The sequence below is a fragment of the Schistocerca gregaria genome, chromosome 3 (genome assembly GCF_023897955.1).
Source record: "Schistocerca gregaria isolate iqSchGreg1 chromosome 3, iqSchGreg1.2, whole genome shotgun sequence".
NCBI classification, from domain to species: domain Eukaryota; kingdom Metazoa; phylum Arthropoda; class Insecta; order Orthoptera; family Acrididae; genus Schistocerca; species Schistocerca gregaria.
Genome location: NC_064922.1, coordinates 457,551,654 through 457,569,295, shown reverse-complemented (window position 1 = coordinate 457,569,295; position 17,642 = coordinate 457,551,654). Strand labels below are relative to the sequence as shown.

General features: G+C 37.9%; 1 protein-coding gene across 1 annotated transcript in view; it reads left to right on the top strand.

Moving 5' to 3' along the window:
- The first annotated feature begins 1,055 nt into the window (after positions 1-1,055).
- Positions 1,056-17,642, top strand: part of LOC126354895 (vacuolar protein-sorting-associated protein 36) — a 37,252-nt gene continuing 20,665 nt past the window's right edge. Inside the window, exons 1-5 of the mRNA XM_050004953.1 lie at positions 1,056-1,437; positions 1,555-1,750; positions 1,939-2,090; positions 15,006-15,182; positions 15,326-15,490. Coding sequence (XP_049860910.1) covers positions 1,342-1,437; positions 1,555-1,750; positions 1,939-2,090; positions 15,006-15,182; positions 15,326-15,490 — 786 coding nt within the window. The 5' untranslated portion in view covers positions 1,056-1,341. The remainder of the gene's footprint in view (positions 1,438-1,554; positions 1,751-1,938; positions 2,091-15,005; positions 15,183-15,325; positions 15,491-17,642) is intronic.

The following is a 17,642-nucleotide window of genomic DNA, read 5'->3' as shown; positions in this document are numbered from 1 at the left end:
TATTACCTATGGCATCGCCTTCTGGTGTCATAGTAAGAAAAATCTCAAAACCATCTTCACTCTACAAAAACGAGCTGTTAGAATAATTACCAACAGTTCAAGGCTAACTCCTTCAAAGCAATTATTTAAACAGCTGAATATTCTACCCCTACCATGCCTCTATATACAGAAAAGTATAATTAATGTAAGAAGAAATATTAACAATTTCCAATCCAACTCGGATCTACATACTTACAACACAAGAAAGTGCAATGACATTCATATAAAAAGAGTTAACAAGGCTTTGGCGCAGAAACAAACAAACATACAAGGAAGCAGATTGTATAACAAACTACCGGTAAAGATAAAAGAAATAAAAAATTGTCTTCATTTAAAGAAGCAGTATTCAAATTTTTAATGACCAACTGCTATTATAGTGTAAAAGAATACCTGGAATAGCTTCATACTAAACAATTATATTTATGTACTCTGTGCCAATAGTAATTTTTTCTGACTGTTGCTATGTTCTAAATAAATAATATGTACAAAAGTGCTATAATTATATGTTTTATATCTAAATATCAATTGTGTATTCTATGTAAAAAGTCTTTCTCATACATCAATGTAAAAAATCAAAGTTGTACGTGCTGTTTCAATGTGGTCTGATGCTACGTAGTCTACTATGCACATCTGTATTTTGTATAGTATTGTTCACCTTATATGTGTGTGTATATATATACTATGTATTTTTTGACGAAATCCATGAAATGACTTTGTCTCTGGATGAATAAACTACTACTACTATAAATTCCGAGTATGAGGTTCGTAGGCCTATATTCTCACTTTCAAGACAAGGAAAACCAGCAATAACTTCAAAAATTGCATTGAATGTGCCAGTAGAGGATCAGCTACTTTAATTCGTTTATTGGAATGGCTTTTGCAGTTTGGAATCATGATACCACCTTAACAAAAAAAAGACACCTATCGGCGCTTTCGGTGGTCCAGGTTGTCCATTTATGGATGGACTATGCACCTGTGCCTGTCGATGTTGTGTGCCATCGATAATCATAAGGTATGCAGGAGATCGCTGATGTTGTCGCAAATAGTATACATCTCTGACCACGCAGTGCAATTGGTGGGAGTGGTGTTGTGAATGTGTTGACAGAAAGTGAAATTAGGTATCTTGGAGACAGTAGATGATGTTTGACATGTTTGGGGTTTGATAAATAAATAACATAGTCTCGCGAGACATCACGAACAAATGTCAACAATGAGCCAAAATCAGCTTATTTCACGATATGGATTCCAAATAAAATAAGTTATCGTTCAGTATTTATCGCGTTGGCTCAGGGTATTAAAATAATGGATAGATTTGAGTACGCTGAGCCGCTGCTCTCGACCGGTGAGTCGTACGTAACACGGGAAAAAGCTGTAAAGCTGTATGACGGTGATACAAAGGTATATAAACACCACAAGCTAGCTATCAAAGCTTCCCCCACAAATTAAAAGTAACTTAATATTCTGTGACTGTGAAAGTAGCTACCACTATTTATGTAATTACGTCATTCTTTCTAGACATCATTCGAAGGAGGTGAACTTGTTCTCACTACTCATCGCTTGTTGTGGGGAAGACCAGGAGATATTCCTCGTGGCAGAACATGCCTATCCTTGCCGCTTCGTTATGTTGTATTTGCAGAAGAGGAGTCACCAAGTTCATTTGCATTCACGAGGAGCAAAAAAATAGTCCTACACCTTACGGAACCAATTCCAGGTTTAGAACTTGTCATCTTATCACTATAGGTTGTTAAGTTTCAGTTTACCCATTGTTTCATATTGCCAGTGGCGTAATGCTATTTGCATATACGTCATAATAACTGGGATCTTTGCATACTTTCCTTATGTTAAACCATAGCTCTTTATGTGATCATCAGTCCTATATATTTCATTGTGTTCTTAAAGGGAAGATCCCCGGTCCCGTCGGTAGAAGCAGCTACAATTATGTGAAGCTGTCATTTAAAGAAGGACTGGAACATGATTTCTTCCGTTTACTCAGTGATACAGTTCAGAAGAAAGCTTGGGAAACTCTTTTGCCTATTCCACCGGCTTCACAGGTAATAGAACAATGTTCTGGTTGAAAACAGTATGTCATGAATAATTTAGCTAAGCTTGCCCTTAGAGGCAGTGTGAAACAACAAATTAGTACCACACAAGACCCCCAAAAAAATTGAGATATCTAAGAAGCAGCAAAGTTTAACAAGTAGCATAGAGTAATTCGTAACTGTACATTGCTCTGTATTATAATGTGCCTTTTAGGCATTCAAGCCTGAATTCTTTTAGTTTCATGTTAAAGCTTAATATAACTTTAAACGTTTGTTATTGATCCATTATTTTGATGCTCTGCAGTGTGTTTGCCTGTACATTGACTTAGATGAAAATTGAGTCATAAGACTTTACATGCAGAAAATAATCTGTTCAAGGGCCAAATTCCATTGCACCTTTGTGATACAGTCATTAAAAGTTTGCACATTTGACAAAAAATACATGTCAGTCTTAAAAGTTGTGCTAGACCCGAATTCTGACATATCTAAAAGAATATAAATTTATTTAAATATTAATCTACTTTCTAACACAGTTACCTACCTTTATTCATCCAAAGGTAATCTCCCAATGGTATAGGATGTGACAAGATAACACTGTGCAGATGAATAGGGCAAAATATGCAAATGCAGCATACGTAATTGCTTTATGTGTATGGGGCAGGTGGTATAAGGGAATAGCTAAGCAAATACTGTTTTGTCATTGTTATTAATGTTACTGTACAATCTAGGTTTCGGGTTATAACCACATTTTCAAGTTCATTACTGATTCCCAAAGTTGATAGTGCACAGATAAATGTGATCACAAAGCAAAGATAATCATCTCAACTCCTAAGTTATCAATCCATAGCTTAATGTAAAATTACATCAGTGACCATTTTTTAACCAATTGCATATGTAATTACACAATTCAATTCAACAATCACACTAACATGACAGGACTAATGTTATGCATCAGCCAAGAACTTTTTATCTACTGATGGACTAGGGCCCAAAGTTTTGCCTCTATTCTGGGATTGTGATCTCATCTAAAAGAGGTGAATAATTGAATTGAGATTATTCACACGCATTAGGTGTGGGGATATACAAATCTGTCGCTTAATTTCTAAAATTTCTAAGTAGTTGAGTCTAGCCCAGCCCCCTTTTCCTCTGTGTATAAGACTTGTACATCTATTGTGTATTTGTAGTCATTGTTCAGTCAGTGTCCCACATAGGTTAAATCAGGCTTCTTCAATCTGCAGCTTCTGTGATTTTCTTTAAACCTGTTGCACGATTGACCTCCCCATCTGTTCAATGTAGCAAGACTAACACTCGTGGTATGTGATTTTATAAACCCCATTTTTTGTGACGGCTGGTTGTTTGTTTTTTGCATTGAACAAGCAACTACCTATTGTCTGACAGAGAGAAATTATGAACCAGTGGCACACTAACAAAGAGGTCATCATGCAGTTGGGGGGAGGGGAGGGCGCAGCATAAATTTCCTGGACATTAGCTAAAAACAGAAGACAGTTACCATAAATTTAAAATTTATTGAAAAGATTCCTTCGCTGACTCATTCATCCCAGCTTTCTCTCAGCATCCTGGAACCTATAACTATGCAGCATTCCACCACATGATAGGCCGTCCCTTTCTATCCCTATTCCCAAAAATACTTTGACCAGGAACTTAATACAATAAAAACAATAGCCACAAATAATGAATTTAACCCCAACATAAAATTTTAGGTACAAAGATGAAGAAGCAAGCCAGGTTTCTACTGTTCCACACGAAAAGACAGACAAACTGGAAAAGAAATGGTACAGATTACCTTTTGTAAGGAAAACATCAAAAGGAAGGTAACATTTTAAAAACAAAGATTCCAAGACTTACCAAGCGGGAAAGCGCCGGCAGACAGGCACAATGAACAAAACACGCACACACACACACACACACACACACACACACACACACACACACACACACACAGAATTACTAGCTTTCGCAACCGATGGTTGCTTCTTCAGGAAGGAGAGGGAAAGACGAAAGGATGTGGGTTTTAAGGGAGAGGGTAAGGAGTCATTCCAATCCCGGGAGCGGAAAGACTTCCCTTAGGGGGGAAAAAAGGGACAGGTGTACACTCGCGCACACACACACATATCCATCCGCACATACACAGACACAAGCAGACATATTTAAAGGCAAAGAGTAAGGGCAGATATGTCAGTCGAGGCGGAAGTATAGAGGCAAAGAAGTTGTTGAAAGACAGGTGAGGTATGAGCGGCGGCAACTTGAAATTAGCGGAGGTTGAGGCCTGGCGGATATCGAGAAGAGAGGATATACTGAAGGGCGAGTTCCCATCTCCGGAGTTCGGATAGGTTGGTGTTGGTGGGAAGTATCCAGATAACTCGGACGGTGTAACACTGTACCAAGATGTGCTGGCCGTGCACCAAGGCATGTTTAGCCACAGGGTGATCCTCATTACCAACAAACACTGTCCACCTGTGTCCATTCATGCGAATGGACAGTTTGTTGCTGGTCATTCCCAAATAGAAAGCGTCACAGTGCAGGCAGGTCAGTTGGTAAATCGTGTGTGCTTTCACACGTGGCTCTCCCTTTGATCGTGTACACCTTCCGGGTTACAGGACTGGAGTAGGTGGTGGTGGGAGGGTGAATAGGACAAGTTTTACACCGGGGGCGGTTGCAAGGGTAGGAGCCAGAGGGTAGGGAAGGTGGTTTGGAGATTTCATAGGGATGAACCAAGAGGTTACGAAGGTTAGGTGGACGGCGGAAAGACACTCTTGGTGGAGTGGGGAGGATTTCATGAAGGATGGATCTCATTTCGGGGCAGGATTTTAGGAAGTCGTATCCCTGCTGGAGAGCCACATTCAAGGTCTGATCCAGTCCAGGGAAGTATTCTGTCACAAGTGGGGCAATTTTGGGGTTCTTCTGTGAGAGGTTCTGGGTTTTGAGGGACATTTTTAAGACAAAGGGTTTCTGGGTGTTTTTCTATGTCCCTCAGCCAATAGATAGTTTTTCATTCAGTGCAAAGTACATACAGCCAGCCATCACAAAAAGTGGGGTTTATAAAACCATATGCCATGAGTGTCAGTCTTGCTACATTGGACAGATGGGGAGGTCAATCTGCACCAGGCTTAAAGAACATCACAGAAGCTGCAGATTGAAGAAGCCTGATTTAACCTTTGCAGGACACAGCCTCAACAATAACTGCAAATACATAATAGATGTACAAGTCTTACCCATAGAGGAAATGGGTCCAAACTCAACCACTTAGGAGTTTTAGAAATTAAAACACAGGTGTGTACATCACCACACCTATTATTAAATGAGCAAACCCAATTCAGTTATTCACCTGTTTTAGATGAGATCACAACCACAGGATAGAATCAAAACTCTGGGCCTCAGTCCACCAGTAGATATAACTTTCTTGGCTAATGCATAACTTTAGTCCTGTCGTGTTAGCTGCTGAATTGTGCAATCACTTATGTAATTGGTTAAAAAATGGTTATTGACTTAATTTTACATTACGATATGGATTGGTAACTTAAGAAGTTCGGATGATTATCTTTGCCTTGTCATCTTTATCTGTGTATTATCATCTTTGGGAACCAGTAATGTATGTGATAATGTGCTTATAACCCGAAACCTAGGTTGTGCAGTAACACCAATAATAAAATTTGTGAAACAAGGCAAAAAACATTGTTTGTTTAGTTAATTTACAATGTTTCAGCAAGAACCCCACAGTTGATAAGTGATAGAATGTGGCCTTGATTAAGGAATAATCCTGTCATTTGTCTTAGCAATATAGGAGAACCATGGAGAAGGCAAAACAGGATGCCTGGACAGAGCAATGCTGTCCTCCTGAATATGAGGTAAATGTCTCAACAGCTAGACTGCGTCTTTTTGTAATTCCCTGTTGGATAATGTTCCTTGATTTGCACACCATTTCTTTTTTTTTTTTCCAGATGAGTTGGTGTAAAACATAGCTTTGTTCTCAACTGCCATACACACTAACGCACCCGCTGATACCCCAGAACTGCGAAGGTCCTACTGTTCCCCTTTCCTCAATTCCAGACTCGATATTCAACTATGTGCCAGTGTTCGCCTGAAAAATTAAGTGAATGGACATTACTATGACACATTTTACATCATGACATGATTTTTGTGAAAGCAGTAAACCATAATCATGTATTGAAATGTGGCAAGGTGCCATATTAACCCTCTTTCATTACCATCCACTACTATGAATCCTCTAAGTAATCTTAAATTTTGTGATATGCATTACTTTGGAGAAGTTACACTGCTGTTTTAAACACATGTATTTTAGTAATATTTTTCACTTCATTTGCGAATTTATTATACAATTTGTTTGTTTTTCATGGGTAAATGTAACTCCAAACTGGCTCTTGTTCCATGATTAGTAATTATTTAGTAATATTTCCCTCAATATGCCCCAAAGGTTGGTAGACGTAATTACTTGATGCAATATGGAAGCCCAGTTATGTAAATAGCACTGAACTATGAACTCAACTACTACTTCCAGGTATTATTCTTATGATCCTCCTCAGCAGTTTAAAAACAATGCCCATGTTTTGTGCCTTCAAGCCCCAGAAAAGAATCCCATACTTAAGACTTGAATGTATGTAGGCATAATATGCCAGCATAAGCCATTTGCTGTTGCAGACTGGTGCTAACATCCAAAGATCATAGCATGCTGATGACATTCTTTTTGCCAGTATGTTTGTATGCTTTGATTTGTATACTTTGACTCATTACTTTAGTGTTATTCCATATATCCCACAGGGAGTGGTTTGTGGGACATAGATGGAAGCGAAAGATGTACCTCTAAGTGCAATATAATGAAATGAGCTTACATTACTGTATTACATTGCTAATTTCAATTGTAAAATAACCTAAAGCATTAAATTCCTGTGAAGATACTGTTCAGTAGAGTAATTGCCCTAGCCATTTTTTAAACTGGAATTTTCCCAGAAAATTTTGCAGAATACACTAGTTTTTTTTGTTTGTTTCTTTCTTTTTCTTCTTTTAAATCACATTTCAGTAATCATATATACTGCAAACATAGCTGAACCAAGATGCTTCGTAACTCTAGGTAGTGCATTTTCCAGTAGTTCAGGCAACTGGCTATGCTAAATAGACTGATACTGACTGTCAGCATTGACCTGTGATGCCTTCAATGTGGCAGACATGGTCATTTCACTCTTACGCAATGTGGAGACCATGATGTCACACATTCAAGATGCGAACAGATGAAAACAATCCAATTATACCAGATATAATCAAAATAATTCAAAGAATAATGTGAAATTAATGGGACAACCGAAGGAATTAGGAGGATTTGGTAGGACATAACAAAATAGATGACATCCATGATACGAAATACATACCCAAAAATCTATGCAAAAATCCGTAAGTCAACATTGCATGAAATTCACAAAAATTCGCAAAATTGGTATTACTAACTCAGTTAACGCTGATCAATAAACTGTACTATGTGATAGCAACACACAAATAAATCTGCATAATAACTGGTATTGGAAATTTTACTTAACCTGTATAGGTCAAATTAAGTCCACAGAACCATAACTCGCCCCAAAATCTGGTATGAAAAAATCACTTTTATCTCCCAACAAAGTCTCTGATAACACAAGAACATGGTTTGCTCTGAAAACTGGTATAGCTAACTTCAGTTGAACTATATAGCTAGGATGAATTCCACAGTACCGAGAAACCACAATTTGAACCAAAAACTAGTATTGAAAACTTCACCTATATAGCAAGAGCAAACTCCACAACAACAAAAAACTAAATGTCACAGCACTATTATTGAAAAAGTCAGTTAGCCAAAACAGCTACAACAAACTTCATGATACAGACCAATCTTAATTAACCATAATTAATTTGAAGTAATTACACAACTCAAATATTCATAAAAAAAATCCATCAACAGCCATCTCCTGTACAATCAAAATGCAATCATGCACATAAATTAAACAAACATATCAAATTTCTTATATGACAGTACCAAGAGAAACAAAGAACATAAACTCTGTACTTAATCAGCCAAGACAAAAATTTATACAGCCACAAGGAACAAACATGTAGCTATCAAAAAAGAAAACACACACAAACAAACACATATTTCTCATACCAGGACTTATATCTGAATGGCTACTGCAACCTACATCCCTTTGGACCTGCGTACTTCACACTTCCTTCTAATACTAAACTGGTGATCCCTTGGTTCCTCAGAATGTGTCCTATGAACCAATCTCTTTTGGTCAACTTGTGCCACAGACTTCTTTTCTTCCCAGTTTTGTTCAGTACCACCTCATTAGTCACACAATCTACCCATTTAATCCTCAGCTTTCTTCTGTAGCACCACATTTCATTAGCTTCTATTTTTTTCTTGTCTAAAGTGTTCAGCATCAATGTTTGATTGTCATACAAGGGTGCACTCCAGACAAATTCCTTCAGAAAAGATTTCCTAACACTTAAATCTATATTTGATGCTTATACGTTTCTGTTGTTCAGAATCATTTTTCTTGCCATTTCACATCAAATGAGTTTGCAATTGCGAGTAATGACAACTGTCAGTTATAGAATGGAATGAAAACAATGAAAATTTGTGCCGGACCAGGACGCGATCCCGAATTTCCCGCTTATCGCGAGCAGTCACCTTACCATTTTACTATCTGTGCACGACTGATGTGCAGACCAACACCTCCATATGTATCAACCATGCATCTAGAACCTGTACTCGTACATCCATTATGTATATTCCTATATTCCCATACAGGCCAGACGTTGTACTTGAATGCATGTCCAAATGCATGTGCATTGTAATCAGAATAACACAGGCACTGAAATATCATATTTATCTGCCGATACCAGGCAAGCAACTTTCAAGTACATCATCTGACCTGTAGGGGAATATACATAATGGATGTACGAGTACAGGTAGTAGACGCATGGTTGACAACACGTGGAGGTTTGGGTCTAGCTGTGAGTCATGCACGAATAGCCAAAGGAACTTTGCATCATAATCAGAGTAACACAGGCACTGCAATATTTTATTTCTTGCCATTGCCAGTCTGCATTTTTTATTGTCTCTACTTCTGCCATCATCTGTTATTTTACTGCCCAAACAGCAAATAGCTACGCTCCAAAAATTTAAAGCTCCAGTCAGTGGCAGCTCGTGAGTATACATTCTGGGTGTCACAAATTTTTAGATTCAGATAAATTTGAGAGTGTGTAATTAATAGCCACTGCAGTATAACAGTTATGCTTATCAACAAGTTTATGCAACTACAGCCACTGGCGATAATAATAAGAGTAATATAATATCAATAAGAAGAAGAATCCCCGTGGAGGCCCGGGAAAACAATAGGCCTCCGGTATGTTCTGCCAGTCGTAAAAGGCGAAGAAAAGAACAAACCACTAATACCGCTAACCCCCCTTTTAGTGTGATTAGTTGGTTCAGGACACAACTAAAGAAGCCTCGGACAAGCGCCATCATGGTCGGGGACGACGCTTGAACCCTATGCCCGCCCACAATGCTAACGACACTGCTAGCCGACTGGAAAATGATTTAAATCCAAATAGAGGTGTTTTGCAGGATATGCTTCCTGCAACCACCCTAGAAGGAAAACAAAGACAGAGGATAAGATGGTCAGATGAAGTTAATCGACACCTTATGTTCTGTTATTACCAAGCAACAAACCTAGGAACCAACACAACTGGATACAGATCACAAGTATACACAACATTTATTACCAGATACCCAGAATGAAAATTTTTAACAGAACAACGACTAGCTGGTCAGATCCGTGTAGTAATAAAAAATAACATGATACCCCAGTCAGAATTAGAAAACATCAAACAACAAGTACTGGAACAAAATAATGTGCAATTAGAAGAAGAAGAAAATACAGTAATGAACTCAAACACCCCAGAGCAAACAAAGAACACCACACATCAATTAAACAATCAGAGGAAAACGAAATCTTAAAACTGCCACCAGAACAAGTACAAATAGAACACGAAGTGACACATATGTTAGATATAGAAGAAAAATTTCAGCTGACATATATAGAATACAAAGACACAAATACAGACATTAGACCATTCTTGCAAAGACCGCCACATAACCCACGAGTTGAAACAACAATAAAAACTATCAACACAATCATACACAACAAAATAAATGAAAACGCAACTATGGAAGAGTTACAACTACTGGTTTATATAGGAACACTCACTACACTAAATATACACACTAGGCAGAGATCAGAACCAACCAACACACAGAAGAAACCCACAAAACCATAATGGCAACACAGGCTACAGATCAGAATAGAAAAACTGAGAAAAGACATTGGACAGCTAACACAATTTATAAGACATCAAATGTCAGAAAAAAACAAACCGAAAAAGGTTAGGTAAAATCTCACAACAAGAAGCGATAGAGCAATTAGATGAAAAGAAGCAGAAATTACAAGCATTGGCAAACGACTTAGAAGATACAAAAAAAGTGAAAATAGAGGGAAACAAAACCAAACATTCAACTCAAACCAAAAGAAATTTTACCAGACAATAGATAACACACACATTAAAATAGACAATCCACCAAACAAAACAGACATGGAATGCTTCTGGAGCAACATATGGTCAAACCCGGTACAACATAACAGGCATGCACGGTGGATAGAAGCAGAAACAGACACATACAAGATGATACCACAAATGCCTGAAGTGATAATTTTGCAACATGAAGTCACCAAAGAAATTAATTCTACTCAAAATTGGAAAGCCCCTGGAAAAGATAAAATAGCAAATTTCTGGCTAAAGAAGTTCACCTCAACACATTCACACCTAACGAAATTATTTAACAGTTACATTGCAGACCCATACACATTCCCTGATACACTTACACGTGGAATAACTTATATGAAACCTAAAGATCAAGCAGACACAGCAAACCCAGCTAAATACCGCCCCATAACATGCCTACCAACAATATACAAAATAGTAAGTGCAGTCATTACACAGAAATTAATGACATATACAGCACAGAACAAAATTATAAATGAAGAACAAAAAGGCTGTTGCAAAGGAGCATGAGGATGTAAAGAGCAACTGATAATAGATGCAGAGGTGACATATGAAGCTAAAACTAAACAAAGGTCTCTACACTACGCATACATTGATTACCAAAAATCTTTTGATAGTGTTCCCCACTCATGGTTACTACAAATATTGGAAATATGCAAAGTAGATCCTAAATTGATACAGTTCGTAAATATAGTGATGAAAAATTGGAAAACCACACTTAATATCCAAACAAATTCAAATAATATCACATCACAGCTAATACAGATTAAGCGTGGAATATACCAAGGAGACTCATCAAGTCCTTTATGGTTCTTCCTTGCTCTGAACCCACTATCCAACATGCTAAATAATACAAATTTTGGATACAATATTACTGGAACATACCCGCACAAAATCACACATTTGCTATACATGGATGATCTAAAACTACTGGCAGCAACAAATAAACAACTCAACCAATTACTAAAGATAACAGAAGTATTCAGCATTGATATAAATATGGCTTTTGGAACAGACAAATGTAAGAAAAATAGCATAGTCAAGGGAAAACACACTAAACAAGAAGATTACATATTGGATAACCACAGCGACTGCATAGAAGCGATGGAAAAAACAGATGCCTATAAATATCTAGGATACAGACAAAAAATAGGAATAGGTAATACAGAGATTAAAGAAGAACTAAAAGAAAAATATAGACAAAGACTAACAAAAATACTGAAAACAGAATTGACAGCAAGAAACAAAACAAAAGCTATAAATACTTATGCTATACCAATATTGACCTACTCATTTGGAGTAGAGAATTGGAGTAACACAGACCTAGAAGCACTCAATACACTTACACGATCACAATGCCACAAATATAGAATACATCACATACATTCAGCAACAGAAAGATTCACATTAAGGAGGAAGGGGATTTATCGACATAAAAAGACCTACATTATGGACAGGTAGACAATTTAAGAAAATTCTTTCTAGAACGAGCAGAAACTAGCAAAATACACAAAGCAATCACTCATATAAATACATCGGCTACACCATTGCAATTTCATAACCACTTCTACAACCCTTTAGATCACATAACATCAACAGATATGAAGAAAGTAAATTGGAAAAAGAAAACACTACATGGCAAGCACCCGTATCATCTAACACAGCCATACATCGATCAAGACGCATCCAACACATGGCTAAGAAAAGGCAATATATACAGTGCGACAGAAGGATTCATGATTGCAATACAGGATCAAACAATAAACACCAGATATTACAGCAAGCATATTATTAAAGATCCCAATACCACAACAGATAAATGCAGACTTTGCAAACAACAAATAGAAATAGTAGATCACATCACAAGCGGATGTACAATACTAGCAAATACAGAATACTCCAGAAGACATGAAAATGTAGCAAAAATAATACATCAACAGCTTGCCTTACAACATAAACTTATAAAACAACACGTTCCCACATACAAGTATGCACCACGAAATGTACTGGAGAATGATTGAATACAAATTATACTGGAACAGAACCATTATAACAGATAAAACAACACCACATAACAAACCTGACATCATACTCACCAATAAAAAGAAGAAATTAACACAACTAATCGAAATATCCATACCCAATACAACAAATATACAAAAGAAAACAGGAGAAAAAATTGAAAAGTACATCCAACTGGCTGAGGAAGTCAAGGATATGTGGCATCAGGATAAAGTTGACATTATACCAATTATACTATCAACTACAGGAGTCATACCACACAATATCCACCAGTACATCAATGCAATACAGCTACATCCAAACTTATATATACAACTACAGAAATCCATAATTATTGATACATGTTCAATTACCCGAAAGTTCCTAAATGCAATATAATATATACCGTACAGTTAAAAGGAAGTCACACTTGATCAAGGTCCGCGTCACTTTCTACTTTAGACCAGACATAACATCTGAGATAAGAAAGAAATAATAATAATAATATGCATAACTTATCTGACAAAAGAAAGAATTGAAACTTCCTGGCAGATTAAAACTGTGTGCCGGACCTAGACTCGAACTCGGGACCTTTGCCTTCCACGGGCAAGTGCTTCACTGACTGAGCTACCCAAGGACGACTCATGCCCCGTCCTCACAGCTTTACTTCTGCCAGTACCTCATCTCCTACCTTCCAAACTTTACAGAAGCTTTCCTGCGAACCTTGCAGAACTAGCACTCCTGAAAGAAAGGATATTGCGAGACATGGCTTAGCCACAGCTTGGGGGATGTTTCTAGAGTTCTAAAAGAAAGAATTGTTTTTGTGCAATTTTGTTGTTTTGCACATAATTAAACACAGTTTAGGGCAAAAATGAAATAATGTGTAAGCATTTGCACCTCTCCGTATCACATTTTTGTGGGGAGATTTCGTGCTTCTCCATTTTTTTTTTTTTTTTTTTTTTTTTTTCAGACAAATGTGCAAGCTACAGATCTATTAGTTCATGAATTTACTTCCTGATGCAGTAAGTTTACTTTAACCTCTTTCTTATCTTCATATTTTATGCTCAAAATTTTCATTTACATTTATGCTTAGTGTCTCTCCTTAAAGATACTGAAATCAACGCATCCATTTTCCAAAATTTTTGAGGTGGTGATGTCTTGCAGAATAATATTCCACCTGAGTAACAGTAATGTCCTCAGTAATATGCAATTTGGATTTCACAGAATTGTCAACTTAGAATACCATTTACACCATTCCTCACCAAATTTTACAAGCATGAAATGACAAAATAGCAACAATTGGTATTTTCTGTGACCTGTTTAAGGCATTTGACTGTATGAATCACAATATTCTCCTATATCAGGACAGGCTGAACAGCATTCCACGAGTATTCCTGCCTAGTGCTCTGAGCACAAGGGCGAGTGGGGCTGAGAGGTGAGGAGGAACAGGAAAAGGTTGCAGAGCCCAGGTTGTGAAGCAGCTACTGAAGTTGAACATTTTGAGAGTTCTGCCACATTGTAGTCAACTTTTCTCTTGGCCTCAGTTTGACAGTGGCCATTTGGTCAGGTGAACAGCTGAGTGGTGGTCACATCTGCTTTAAAAACTGTGTAAGAGATAAAGTACAACGTTGCCTAGCTCCCTTCTTTATTCCTATGTATTTCACATCTTTCAGCCGTTTGAACTGCCATGCAATTTCCGTAGAAGTTGTAGATGATCTCGTGCTCCCTGTTTGTTATTTTTGATAACTTCAGGTTTTTAAAAAGTGTATTCCTGTCACTGTTGTTGAAAGCTTTTTGCAAATCAAGACGTGTTATAAACAGATGTTTTTCTTTCATTAAACAATTTATCTTCTAAGATGAGTTGTGGTTTGTGATTTCTGTGGTGCAGCCAATGAATCATGACACTGGCGATAGTTCACAATATCCTAATATCCTGTGTATTATCATTCTCTCCATGCGTTACTTGTAGGAAGTAGCAATGCAGTAGAGCAGAACATGACTGTAATGAAATAAGTACAAATCATATGGAGAATGAACTATTGTTAAAAATCTCAGAGATTGGAAATTGTTAAGTATTTATTGCTTTTCATGCACTTTTCCTCTGTTTAAAACAGGTATTGGTGTGTCCTTCTTTGTATTACTTGTCCTTTTTATCTTTTAATTTTTGTAATTGACTTTTTTACAATCAAAGGAATTTCCTGTTCTGAATATTTGAGGTTTTACTTTGTATTTCTGTAATCTTTTCTCAAGTTGTTTGTATGAATGATCAGTAAGAAATATATTTGATTAAATTTCCAGGCACACCAATCAAATATTAAACTACGGACTGGTATTGTTGGAATTGAGAGAAGTATAAGTGAAAAGCAGAAAGCTACTGATGAAAGTATCAGTGTTGCCTTCCAAGATTTGAACAAGTTAATGGTTATGGCAAAGGACATGGTGAATTTATCGAAGAATATTTCACAGAAAATTAGAGTAAGTTTCCCATCCTTGACTCACAGAAATGGGACTTGTAAAAATTTTGACAGTATAATATATGTTTATTAATGTATCTCAGTTCTTACTAGTATTTCCTGCAAAGCATCAGCTATATTCATACTGTTAACATTGTACTTTAGGAAAAACAAGGAGATATCACAGAAGATGAAACTGTCAGGTTCAAGTCTTATTTACTTAGCCTGGGCATAGATGATCCTGTTACAAGAAATGATTTCCGCAGTGAAAGCCAGTACTTTCAGCAACTTGCTAAACAGTTATCTGAAATTTTGGTGGAGCCAATTACGGTATGTAAGAATTATTATTGCCTGAAGCTCAGTTTTGAGCTATTTCACAAGCATCAGTGTAAAAACAGTAGAACAAAACATATATAATATGGTGTAAATAAAATAGAAAGAAACTTCCACATGGGAAAAATATATTAAAAACAAAGATTCCAAGACTTACCAAGCGGGAAAGCGCCGGCAGACACACACACACACACACACACACACACACACAGAATTACTAGCTTTTGCAACCGATGGTTGCTTCTTCAGGAAGGAGAGGGAAAGACGAAAGGATGTGGGTTTTAAGGGAGAGGGTAAGGAGTCATTCCAATCCCGGGAGCGGAAAGACTTCCCTTAGGGGAAAAAAAGGACTGGTGTACACTCGCGCGCGCACACACACACACACACACACACACACACACACACACACACACACATATCCATCCGCACATACACAGACACAAGCAGACATCTGCTTGTGTCTGTGTATGTGCGGATGGATATGTGTGTGTGTGTGCGTATGCGAGTGTACACCTGTCCTTTTTTTCCCCTAAGGGAAGTCTTTCCGCTCCCGGGATTGGAATGACTCCTTACCCTCTCCCTTAAAACCCACATCCTTTCGTCTTTCCCTCTCCTTCCTGAAGAAGCAACCATCGGTTGCGAAAGCTAGTAATTCTGTGTGTGTGTGTTTGTGTGTTTTGTTCATGTGCCTGTCTGCCGGCGCTTTCCCGCTTGGTAAGTCTTGGAATCTTTGTTTTTAATATATATATAAAGAGAAGTATATTGCCAACATATAATTTTCAACCTGCTACAAAGTAATTTATTAAAATCAGTACATTATCAAAATTATGCACATTCATATGTGATCAAAACTATCTGGACACCCCCAAAAACATAAGTTTTTCATATTAGGTGTATTGTGCTGCCAGGTACTCCATATCAGTGACCTCAGTAGTCATTGGACACCATGAGAGAGCAGAATGGGGCACTCTGCGGAACTTAAGGATTTCGAACATGGTCAGGTGATTGGGTGCCACTTGTGTCATATGTCTGTACATGAGATTTCCACACTCCTAAATATCCCTAGGTCCACTGTTTCTCGTGTGATAGTGAATTGGAAATGTGAAGTGACATGTACAGCACAAAAGCGTACAGGCCAACCTTGTCTGTTGACTGACAGAGACTGCTGATAGTTGAAGGTGGTTGGCAGACATCTATCCACCCCATCACACAGGAATTCAAAATTGCATCAGGATCCACTGCAAGTATTATGATACTTAGGCGGGAGGTGAGAAAACTTGGATTTCATGGTCTAGTGGCTGCTTATAAGCCACACATATTGCTGGTAAATGCCAGACAACACCTCGCTTGGTGAAAAGAGAGTAAACATTGAAATATTGAACAGTGGAGAAACATTGTGTGGAGTGGCGAATCATGGCACCTCAATGTGGCAATCCTATGGCAGGGTGTGGGTATGATGGATGCCCAGTGAACATTATCTGCCAGCTTGTGTAGGGCCAACAGTAAAATTAGGAAGCGGTGGTGTTATGATCTGGTAATGTTTTTCCTGGAGAGGGCTTGCACCCCTTGTTATTTTTCATGGCACTATCACAGCACAGGCCTGTATTGATGTTTTAAATGCCTTTCTACATCCCACTGCTGAAGAGCAACTCAGTGACGGCAGTTGCATCTAGCATCATGATTGAACACCTATTCATAATGCATGACCTGTGGCAGAATGGTTACATGACAATAACATCCCTGTAATGGACCGGCCTGTGCAGAGTCCTGACCTTACTCCTTTAGAATGCCTTTGGGATGTTTTGGAGTGCTGACTTCATGCCTCACCGACCAACATCAATACCTCTCCTCAGTGCAGCACTCCATGAAAAATGGGGTGCAATTCCCCAAGAAACCTTCCGGCATGTGACTGAACGTATGCCTGTGAGAGTGGAAGCTATCATCAAGGCTAAGGGTGGGCCAATAGCATATTGAATTCCAGCATTACCGATGGAGGGAGCCATGGTATTCAAAGTCATGTTCAGCCAGGTGTCTGGATACCTTTGATCACATAGTGTATATACAGGCAAATCACCTAAAACTTGCACTGCAAATGTAGTGAAAATCAAGAGTACTATTGATGTGCAGTTTTTACAGAATGGATTGGCAG